The 11882-nt window shown below is 47.4% G+C and overlaps 1 protein-coding gene across 1 annotated transcript; it reads right to left on the bottom strand.

Annotated features, from left to right (window-relative positions):
- Positions 1 to 721: 721 nt before the first annotated feature.
- LOC109761063 (endo-1,4-beta-xylanase 1) lies at positions 722 to 3912 on the bottom strand. The gene is made up of 3 exons (XM_073496066.1): positions 3496 to 3912; positions 3224 to 3401; positions 722 to 2624 (listed from the first exon to the last, which is right to left on the bottom strand). Exons 1-3 carry the CDS (start codon positions 3828 to 3830, stop codon positions 954 to 956), a joined length of 2184 nt encoding a protein of 727 aa, XP_073352167.1. The 5' UTR covers positions 3831 to 3912; the 3' UTR covers positions 722 to 953.
- Between the last annotated feature and the right edge of the window lie 7970 nt (positions 3913 to 11882).

Raw genomic sequence — 11882 nt, 5'->3', positions numbered from 1 at the left:
CTAGATCATCCACGTGTCCCTTGCCTTCACAAAATCCCTAAATCATGATAGTTGTCATGAAATCCCCGCCACAGTTGGTGCCCACCGTGGGGCAAGCATACGCTAGATCAGCGAACCGAGCGGGATCCTCTCTAGCAATCAGCGGCAGGCTAAGGCCCAGGTAGCTCGTGCGTTTTGGCACACCGCACTTCATGGACAATGACTCGGTATGGCATACTACCTCTGCCACACTCCCTATGGAGCATGCCCTTCATCGATGATGGCTCCAGCGTCGCTAAACCCTGCCTTATGGGCTTGAATACCCAGCGAATGCTTGGGAGGAGCTCCTCTATCTCAGCCCAGCCTGACGAGGGAGGCCACCCATGGTTAAAACCGCCGTTGACCACTGCCACATCAACAGCCAGTCGAGTCAAACCACCATAGGGACTGATTTTGTCTGGTATGTGATTGTTTAGGGGGTGAAGGGAACAGAAATAAAGATCAGGGTGTTATGTGAACCACCACCTTTTTTCGGGGTAGTAGAATGGACTTTTTTCATCAATTTATGGATAGAACACGCGCATTGCTCACACATTGATGTTGCATACCATGAGCAAGTCATCCTTGTCATCGGTACGCGTGACCACATTGGCGTTCTACGTGCCGTGATGCCACAGAACATGCTCTCCATTCTTGGAGCAACTATTCGAAGGGCAAGGAGCACACAGTAAAAATGCAGTAAAACTCACATATTTGCGTGTATATAGCACATTCAAGTTGATGAACATAAGAATTTCTACAAACCCTTATTTCTCGGACATCGATCCGGGCTTAGATTTGCATATATGCTATAAAGCATTGCTTCATAGAGTATCTGGGGCTTAATTCCCTGTCATATATATATATATATATATATATATATATATATATATATATATATATATCGAGTTATCGATGGAACGCGCGTGCATTGCTCACACATTGATGTTGAGCACCATGGGCGAGTCATCCTTGTCGACGGTGAACTCCTGCGTGATCTTGCAGCCGGTGGGCGTGACCACGTCGACGTGGTACGCGCCGTGATGCCCCCGAAACTTGAACTCTCCATTCTCATCAGCGTGTCCGTGTGCGTGCGTGAGCCACTCCTTCTTCAGCTGCAGCAGACGGCGTCCGGCCTCGTTTATGTCCCCCTCGGCGTTGACGAGGTGCGCGGAGTCGCGGCTCATGAAGAGCTCCCAGAACCCCCAGAGCATGACACCCTCCACCGCCGGGTGCGCGTACGCCTCCCGCAGCATCACCTCCAGGTCGTCGGCGCGCACGTACTCGTTCGCCGCCGACACGTCCAGCTCCGTGAACCAGAGCGGCAGGCCGAGCACGGCGAGCCGGTCCAGCACATTGCGGATCACCGGCCCCACCGGGTTGCTCACATGGCCCTGCAGCCCGACGCCGCTCACCGGCGCGCCCTGCTCCTGCAGCCCGATGATCTGCTCGATGTACGCCTCGGGCGTGGCGCGGATGTCACACATGCCCTCCACGTTGTAGTCGTTGACGAAGAGCAGCGCGTCGGGGTCGAGCTCGCTGGCCGTCTTGAACATGGTGGCGCGGATGTCCTTGCCGAGCTTGTCCTGGTAGAAGGAGCCGTGCAGCATCTCGTTGTTGACGTCATAGTGCCGGAACTTGCCCTTGTAGCGGGTGAGCAGGCCGTCAATCCTGCTCTTGACGGCGGCGGAGAGGTCGTCGGTGGAGAGCGTCTTGACCCACTGCTGCACCATGTTGTCCACCTCCCAGAAGATGCAGTGGCCGCGCACGCACATGCCGTTGTCGGAGCAGAGCTTGAGGAGGTCGTCGGCGTCGGCGTAGTTGACCTGCCCCCTCTGCGGCTCCGTCCAGTACCACTTGAGCTCGTTCCCGAACACGGCCCAGTTGAAGTTCTTGGTGAAGAAATCCACAAAGTCCTCGTTGTCCATGTTGGTGCGCATGATGCACGCGCCCAGCGGGAAGCTGTTGGACACCTGGCGCACGCGCACCTCCACGCACTCCGCCCCCTGGATGACGGTGCCGTCGGTCCCCGTCAGCTTCACGACCACATCTCGCTTGCGCACCTTGTCGGTGATCTTCCTCAGGTGCTTGACCCGGGCCTTCCGGTCGACGGGGAACACCTGGAAGCCGGCGACCATGAGGTCCAGGCCGGCGTCGGGGCCCTGCACGTACACCATGACGCGTGACGCTGGCTTGGCCTCCACGCGGAACGAGCCGCCGATCTCGTACCACCGCTCGTCACGTGCCAGGACCTGCCCGCCGTTGAGCCACTGGCTATCGACGGCGACAGCGATGTTGATGTTCTGCGCGCCGCTCATCTGGCCGGCGACGCGGACCCAGGCAGAGACCTGGTACGTGGCGTGGAGGGTCAGCTTGTCAGTGATGATCTGCGCGGGGCCCATCCACGTCTGCGTGCGGCCGGTGACGTGGATGTGCTTGCCGTTGAGCGGCTCGTCGTCCAGCGCCAGCGACTCCTGCGCCATTGGAGGGAGCACGCGCGGCGAGCCGTCACGGACGGCTAGCGCGCACGGCCCAAGCGGGAACCAACAGTTGAGGCCGTCGTCGAGGTTGCTGTTCTGGATAATGTTGGCACCGTACTCAAGATTCTGTAAAAAAAAGAAGCAGGATTAAAACGACTACATGACTGTCTACTATAACAAGTTTGATATGGCTTCAGCGTGGAAGCGATGATGACCGTGGCGTGCCTTCGGTTCGCTGCAGTGTTTGTAATCGTCGTTAGATGCTCTATAGACCTAGATATATTTTTTATTATTTCTGGTGTTTATTGTGCTGTCATGGCGGATGATGAACAAATACTAGGAAACTTTCATGGAAAAACACTTTGACCACCATTTGTGCGTGATGATTCTTGGTATGCATGGTTGACCAGTTGACCAATGTTGTCAATGCTTTAAGAGCCGTGCAAATATATACTATTATATTTCCTGATCTTGTCGTTGCTTTAAGGGGAGCCCTCACTTTTCTGAAGCACCGTTTTCAATTTTGTGTTGTAGATGTGCATGCAAAGCTTGACGCATGGTATTGAGAAGGGACTTGTGGAACAGTAACGTGACAGTTAGCTGATGCCTCGATAGCACTAAAATTTGTTGTGTAACTAGAACGTGAAAGCTTATCTGATGGATCGGATACTGAACTTCTTGATGGTGCTCATGACGAACTTCAGAGTTAACAGAATGGCGTTCACCTCGAAGTCCGGCGGCGAGCACGGCGGTGCCTTCTGGGCGCGCTTGACCACCAGGCAGTCGAGCAGCAGGTCGACGCCGGCCTTGGGCCCTTCGATGTAGATGGTGGCCTTGGCCATGGTGCTGTTGAGCAGGAACTTCCCCTGCAGCTGCGCCCAGTCCTTGTCCGACGCCTGCAACCTGCGCCACACGCAGAAGAAAAGGCATGAAAAAGGCACTGCATGCACAATGGTGATCACAGTGATCCCAATGGCAGGAAAAAACTTGTACGTACTTGCCGACGGCGATGTACTGCTGCCTGCCGTCGGCGGTCTGCACGGCGAGCGTGGCGCGGACCTCGCACGGCGAGACGTTGGCCCCGGAGAGGCGCACGGTAGCGGCGACCTCGTAGGCCGTCTTGCGCTGCAGCCGCGCCGTGACGTCCTGCATGACGCCGTTCCACGTGTCGGTCCTCCCCGTGGCGGCCACGAAGTACTTGCCGGTGGCCGGGAGCACCTTGCCGTCGTCGAGCGAGTCGTGGAGCTCGATCTTGCACCCGCTGCCGGACCAGCCGTCCAGCCCGCCGTCGAACTCCGGGTTCAGGATGATGTTGTCGTCCGCGATCGCCATTGCTTTGCTCGACGTGCGCGCACCGATCGAGAGTAGTGTACGTGAGGGCTGCTGGCTTGAATGATATGGCTGGTTAATCTGAGCTCTGAGGCTAATGCCGATGACCGGTGGCCTATATATACCGATCACCGATCGCAGATTCGGAGCTTGCAGAGGCAGACAGAGAGTGGCCAACGAACCATTCCGAGCAAGTAATCTGCCTGGGATTGCAATGCAAGCTACACAAGGCGCCGTTATTCAAAGAGATTTAGAGAAAGGAAATGAACATGGCTGCGATACGCAAACCGTAACGATCACTTGATCTCCCACTGCCTCGTCTCATGGGTTAATCCACAGACCGCATGCCTTGGGGCGGATGGTTGCTTCAGCTTAGGGGTTGAATTATCATTTATCAGAGAGCACCACACATTATAATCTGACTCTGAATGATCGCAATCAATTCTTGCACTGCAATATAAGGCTCGCTACTCTCTGTCTACGGAGATGGATGCCAGTAGGAGGAGTCTGGATGAGCATGGCGGAAGGCGTTGGAGTGAAGGGGAGGGCGACGACCTAAACACCGGAGCTAGTGGTGTGCAGGAGATTGTATGTGAGCCAATTGGAGCGGGGAGCGGGAGGGCTACGGCAAGCAGGAGATGGAGGCGCTTTTGCATGCTCAGGGCGCCGGTCGATGGGATACGATGAGAACTGTCTGGATCGGCGGTTGGTCTGTCACCGTCGGCGAAAATGTGGGCACGTTAAGGTAGTAGCCGGACTACTGCTGGCTTGCTCAGGCAGGATCCGGCTGTGTGTGCTACTCCTGGATGACGGGAGATTACTTTCCTTACTACTGAAACAATATCTGGGCAGATTTTATCAGAAAGAAAAATGCATATTCTGGACGGTGCTACACTCCTTGTAAATTAAGAGGGGACTATTTGAGGTTGGGGTTCAGTATAAAAAGTTCCGATTGGCTGTCTGAAAATTGTTTTTTTTTTTTTTTGCGAGAGCCAGAAAATTGAATTTGGGTCGGTCGATTTTTCTGACCGTTCATTGCCGCTCTTTCGTGCTCTTTTATTAATTTTTTTTTGAGACATGCTCTTCTTAAAGGGTAATACCAATACCACCAATTTATTCTTCCTTAGAAAACCTCATTATTCTAAATTTGTTTTATTTTATTTTTTTCCTTTCTTCTTTAAGGGTAAGACCAATACCACTAATTCATACCTTTTAGAAAGCTTCATTATTTTGAGTTTACTTTAGTTTTTATTTTATTTCCTTTCTTCTTTAAAAGTAGTATAAATAGTATGAGTGACAGTAGAAGAACTATTTCCCATGTTAACTCAATGTCAAGCAAAATTATTGAAGTGCCTTTTGGAGCAACTTGTATGATCTAGTCTATCCTATATTTTTTTTTAATGTCATGTAGTTTTTATTCAAACTCGACAACATAATAGATACAATGCTTCAAACTATAGAATCACTAACACAACAAGCAGCCATTAGAATTTAGCACCCATCCACGAGATCAAATCGAGAAGTAGCAGATTTAGTAGTGTTCGATCCGTCGAGAGGAACTCCAACACCGATAGGATGAAGAGAACTAGACACCAGCAAGCCATCTGATCACAGTGCACCTCGAAGACCTAGGAGAGTCACGGCTGCCTACGGTAAGGGAATGACGCACAAGCACCACCATCGCCAGATCCAACAATTGAAGGTCAAATGGTGGGTTTTCACTTCGGATATCAAGTCTGAGCAAACTTCAACAATTCATGCACTAAGTTGATGGCGCACAGAACATCACCATTGTGAAGTATAAGAAACTAGGGTCACACCTATGGTTTTCACCCCAAAACTTGAGACCATGTAAGCAAAGCACCCAATCAAAATCATCATTTAGTGTCCTCCGCTTTCCACAGTCACTGCAGTTGTGTTAAGCGACTAATGCGTTTGTGAGTATACACAGGTCTATAAGTCTATGAGGAGTTTGATATTTACAGAGAAAGTCGACCCCTAAAAATGAATGTCTTCAACTGAAGACTTTGGCTTTCTGAAGACTTTGAAAATGAAGAAATTGGTGTGACCGTGAAGACTTGATATTCATGCGATGATTATGAAGTGTGAAGACTTTTGTTTTCGTAGTTTCGTTTTCTCTTTCTTGAGTCATAGCACACTGTACTGTTAAAGGGGGTCGAGGTAAAACTAAGGAAAAGTTTCCAAGTGATGCTCATCTCAAAATCCTACACCTACCAATCCTTTCGAGTGGAGCCATTGGAAATCTCATACAGTTCAGTCAATTTCTTCAGTGACAAGACGAAGATCTTCTGGTCTATAAGGAATTTGTTCTGACTGAGGAGTTAGGAATTCGCCAGTGCGGATTGCCTACAAGTGAGGAACATGGTAGCCCTGAGGAATTTGATAGATCAAATATCCGACCATTGCTGTGCTACGCGCCAGCTATCCCAAATATCTACCCACCTAACGGTCATATCAATGAAGGGCATTTATGTCTTATCATGTCGGGCTGCTCCCTAGGCTATAATAGCCGCCCCCTACAACCACTAGATGGTTGGCTGCTCCAAGAGAAACTAACACTTGTCATTGAGAGCATCCCATCCTCCGAGGACTTTGAGCGAAAATCATCAAGTGAGGAAAACCCAAACCCAAACACCTACAAACCTAAAGTGATTGAGCATCACTGAAGAGATTGTTCCTGTGTGGAACCGACGCTTGTTACCTTTGAGGACTGTGCATCCTCCAGACGGTTAGGCGTCATGGTCTAGAGCATCCAAGAAGAAATTGTGGATCGCCGAGTGACCGAGTCTGTGAAGATTTGGAAGTCACCTGAAGACTTACCACGAGTGATTGGGTGAGGTCTGTGTGACCTTACCTCAAGGAGAATACGGTGAGGACTATGTGTCCTTAGGTTTCATACCTAGCCGCTCCAACCAGACGTACGACTGTCACAGTAGTTGGAACTGGTCAACCAAATCACTGTCTTCACCGAGCTACTGGTTCTATTTCCTCAACCCTTCCATTTCCTCATTCATATACTATTGTACTTGATCGTTACTGTTTAAAGACTTTGACTGAAGACTTTCTCAATTTCCTCAATCATATTACTTCAGTCATATACTATTGTACTTGATCGTTACTGTTTAAAGACTTTGACTGAAGACTTTCTCAATTTCCTCAATCATATTACTTCAGTCAGTTTTGAAGGAAATATGCCCTAGAGGCAATAATAAAGTTGTTATTTATATTTCCTTATATCATGATAAATTTTTATTATTCATGCTAGAATTGTATTAACCGGAAACCTAGTACATGTGTGAATACATAGACAAACATAGTGTCACTAGTATGCCTCTACTTGACTAGCTCGTTAATTAAAGATGGTTAAGTTTCCTAACCATAGACATGAGTTGTCATTTGATTAACGGGATCACATCATTAGAGAATGATGTGATTGACAAGACTCATCCGTTAGCTTAGCATTATAATCGTTGAGTTTTATTGCTATTGCTTTCTTCATGACTTATACATGTTCCTCTGACTATGAGATTATGCAACTCTCGAATACCGGAGGAACACCTTGTGTGCTATCAAACATCACAACGTAACTGGGTGATTATAAAGATGCTCTACAGGTGTCTCCGAAAGTGTTTGTTGGGTTGGCATAGATCGAGATTAGGATTTGTCACTCCGTGTATCGGAGAGGTATCTCTGGGCCCTCTCGGTATTGCACATCACTATAAGCCTTCCAAGCAATGTGACTAATGAGTTAGTTACGGGATGATGCATTACGGAACGAGTAAATAGACTAGCCGTTAACGAGATTGAACTAGGTATAGAGATACCGATGATCAAATCTCGGGCAAGTAACATACCGATGACAAAGGGAACAACGTATGTTTTTTTTTGACTGGGAACTGTAGGGGAAACCCCCACAGCATATCAAAACTTTATTGAGAAAATATATACAGTACAGGTACAGAAAAAGGGGGGATTACAAGAGGTAATCAAAGAATCTAGGGGAAGAAGTAGAAAAACAAGGTAGAGGATACATATTAAAGGCCTCAAGGTGGCAGGAATGAGGGAACAACGTATGTTGTTATGCGGTTTGTCCGATAAAGATCTTTGTAGAATATGTGGGAGCCAATATGAGCATCCAGGTTCCGCTATTGGTTATTGACCGGAGATGAGTCTCGGTCATGTCTACATAGTTCTCGAACCCGTAGGGTCCGCACGCTTAACATTTGATGACGATCAGTATTATGAGTTTATGTGTTTTGATGTACCGAAGGTTGTTCGGATTCCCAGATGTGATCACGGACATGACGAGGAGTCTCGAAATGGTCGAGACATAAATATTGATATATTGGACGATGTTATTCGGACACCGGATGAGTTTCGAGGGTCACCGGATAAATGTGGGAGTGCCGGAAGGGTTATCGAAACCACCGGAGAAGTAATGGGCCTTATTGGGCCTAGGGGGGAGAGAGAGGGGCTGCCAAGGGCTGCCCCCCCCCCCCGTGGGCCTAGTCAGAATTGGACTAGGGAGAGGGGCGGCGCCCCATCCTTCCTTCTCTTTCCCCTTCCTTCCTTCTTCTCCTAGTCCACTAGGAAAGGGGGGAGTCCTACTCCTACTAGGAGGAGGATTCCTCCCCCCTTGGCGCGCCTATGAGGGCCGGCCGACCTCCCCCTTGCTCCTTTATATACGGGGGTAGGGGGGCACCCTAGAACACACAAGTTGACAGTTGTCTTAGCCGTGTGCGGTGCCCCCCTCCACAGATTTCCACCTCGGTCATATCGTTGCAGTGCTTAGGCGAAGCCCTGCGCCGGTAACTTCAACATCACCGTCACCACGCCGTCGTGCTGACGAAACTCTCCCTCGGCCTCAGCTGGATCAAGAGTACGAGGGACGTCACCGAGTTGAACGTGTGCAGATCGCGGAGGTGTCGTGCGTTCGGTACTTGATTGGTTGGATCGCGAAGATGTTCGACTACATCAACCGCGTTACTAAACGCTTCCGCTTTCGGTCTACGAGGGTAGAAGGACACACTCTTACGCTCGTTGCTATGCATCACCTAGATGGATCTTGCGTGTGCGTAGGAAATTTTTTGAAATACTACGTTCCCCAACAGTGGCATCCGAGCCAGGTTTATGCGTAGATGTTATATGCACGAGTAGAACACAAAGAGTTGTGGGCGATAATAGTCATACTGCTTATCAGCATGTCATACTTTGATTCGGCGGTATTGTTGAATGAAGCGGCCCAGACCGACATTACATGACCGCGTTCATGAGACTGGTTCTACCGCCGTGCTTTGCACACAGGTTTATGTAATTGCTTTACTTTATCACTAAGCGGTAGCGATAGTCATAGAAGCAATAGTTGGCGATACGACAACGATGCTTCGATGGAGATCAAGGTGTCAAGCTGGTGACAATGGTAATCATGACGGTGCTTTGGAGATGGAAATCAAAGGCACAAGATGATGATGGCCATATCATATCACTTACATTAATTGCATGTGATGTTTATCCTTTATGCATCTTATTTTGCTTAGTACGGCGGTAGCATTATAAGATGATCTCTCACTAAATTTCAAGGTATAAGTGTTCGCCCTGAGTATGCACCGTTGCGACAGTTCTTCGTGCTGAGACACCACATGATGATCGGGTGTGATAAGCTCTACGTTCACATACAACGGGTGCAAGCCAGTTTTGCACACGCAGAATACTCGGGTTAAACTTGACGAGCCTAGCATATGCAGATATGGCCTCGGAACACTGAGACTGAAAGGTCGAGCGTGAATCATATAGTAGATATGATCAACATAGTGATGTTCACCATTTAAAACTTCTCAATCTCACGTGATGATCAGACATGGTTTAGTTGATATGGATCACGTGATCATTTAGATGACTAGAGGGATGTCTGTCTAAGTGGGAGTTCTTAAGTAATATGATTAATTGAACTTTAATTTATCATGAACTTAGTCCTGATAGTATTTGCATAACTATGTTGTAGATCAATAGCTCGCGATGTAGCTCCCCATTTATTTTTGATATGTTCCTAGAGAAAAACTATGTTGAGAGATGATAGTAGCAATGATGCGGACAAGGTCCGTGATCTGAGGATTATCCTCATTGCTGCACTGAAAAATTATGTCCTTGATGCACAGCTAGGTGACGGACCTATTGCAGGAGCAGATAACAGACGTTATGAACATTTGGCAAGCTCGGTATGATAATTACTTGATAGTTTAGTGCACCATGCTTTATGGCTTAGAACTGGGACTTCAAAAACGTTTTGAACGCCACGGAGCATATAAGATGGTCCAAGAGCTGAAATTGGTATTTCGGACTCATGCCCGAGTCGAGAGGTATGAGACCTCTAACAAGTACTTTGCCTACAAGATGGAGGAGAATAGTTCAACCAATGAGCATGTGCTCAGATTGTCTAAGTACTACAATTGCTTGAATCAAGTGGGAGTTAATCTTCCAGATAAAATAGTGATTGACAGAGTTTTCTAGTCACTATCACCAAGTTACTGGAACTTCGTGATGAACTATAATATGCAAGGGATGACGAAAACGATTCCCGAGCTCTTCGTGATGCTGAAATCGACAAAGGTAGAAATCAAGAAAAGCATCAAATGTTGATGGTTGACAAGACCACTAGTTTCAAGTAAAAGGGCAAGGGAAAGAAAGGGAACTTCAAGAAGAATGGCAAGCAAGTTGCCACTCCCATGAAGAAGCCCAAAGCTAGACCCAAGCCTGAAATTGAGTGCTTCTACTGCGAAGGAAATGGTCACTTGAAGGGGAACTGCCCCAAATACTTGGCGGATAAGAAGGATGGCAAAGTGAACAAAAGTATATATGATATACATGTTATTGATGTGTACTTTACTAGTGTTCATAGTAGCCCCTGGGTATTTGATACTGGTTCAGTTGCTATGATTAGTAACTCGAAACATGAGTTACAAAATGAACAAAGACTAGTTGAGGGCAAGGTGACGATGTGTGTTGGAAGTGATTCCAAGGTTGATAAGATCACCATCGCACACTCCCTTTACCTTCGGGATTAGTGTTGAACCTAAAATAAATGTTATTTGGTGTTTGCGTTGAGCATAATATGATTGGATCATGTTTATTGCAATACGGTTATTCATTTAAGTCAAAGAATAATTGTTATTCTGTTTACATGAATAAAACTTTCTGTGGTCATACACCCAAGGTGAATGGTTTATTGAATCTCGATCGTAGTGATACATATATTCATAATATTGATGCCAAAAGATGCAAAGTTGATAATGATAGTGCAACATATTTGTGGCACTGCCGTTTAGGTCATATTGGTGTAAAGCGCATGAAGAAACTCCATGCTGATGGGCTTTGCGAATCACTTGATGCCTCATGGGCAAGATGACTAAGACTCCGTTCTCCGGAACAATGGAGCGAGCAACTGACTTATTGGAAATAATACATACTGATGTATGCGATCCAATGAGTGTTGAGGCTCGTGGCGTGTATCGTTATTTTCTGACCTTCACAGATAATTTGAGCAGATATGGGTATATCTACTTGATGAAACATAAGTCTGAAACATTTGAAAAGTTCAAAGAATTTCAGAGTGAAGTGGAAAATCATCGTAACAAGAAAATAAAGTTTCTACGATCTGATCACGTAGACGAATATTTGAGTTACGAGTTTGGGCTTCATTTGAAATGATGTGGAATAGTTTTGCAACTCACGCCACCGGGAACACCACAGCATAATGGTGTGTCCGAACGTCATAACCGTACTCTATTAGATATGGTGCGATCTATGATGTCTCTTACCAATTTATCACTATCGTTTTGGGGTTATGCATTAGAGACAGCTGCATTCACGTTAAATAGGGCACCATCTAAATCCGTTGAGACGACACCATATGAACTGTGGTTTGGCAAGAAACCTAAGCTGTCGTTTCTTAAAGTTTAGGGTTGCGATGCTTATGTGAAAAAGTTCCAGCCTGATAAGCTCAAACCCAGATCGGAGAAGTGCGTCTTCATAGGATAC

This window comes from Aegilops tauschii, chromosome 4 (genome assembly GCF_002575655.3).
Source record: "Aegilops tauschii subsp. strangulata cultivar AL8/78 chromosome 4, Aet v6.0, whole genome shotgun sequence".
NCBI lineage: Eukaryota > Viridiplantae > Streptophyta > Magnoliopsida > Poales > Poaceae > Aegilops > Aegilops tauschii.
This window is presented reverse-complemented; position numbering and strand designations above follow the sequence as displayed.

What these genes read in the sequence shown, in the direction of transcription:
- LOC109761063 (XM_073496066.1), bottom strand. Translation starts at nt 3,830, where the DNA reads ATGGCGATCGCGGACGACAACATCATCCTGAACCCGGAGTTCGACGGC. An exon ending in CAGTACATCGCCGTCGGCAA is followed by an intron (nt 3,402 to 3,495) that starts GTACGTACAAGT and finishes CGTGTGGCGCAG; the next exon opens with GTTGCAGGCGTCGGACAAGG. An exon ending in GCTCGCCGCCGGACTTCGAG is followed by an intron (nt 2,625 to 3,223) that starts GTGAACGCCATT and finishes TTTTTTTTACAG; the next exon opens with AATCTTGAGTACGGTGCCAA.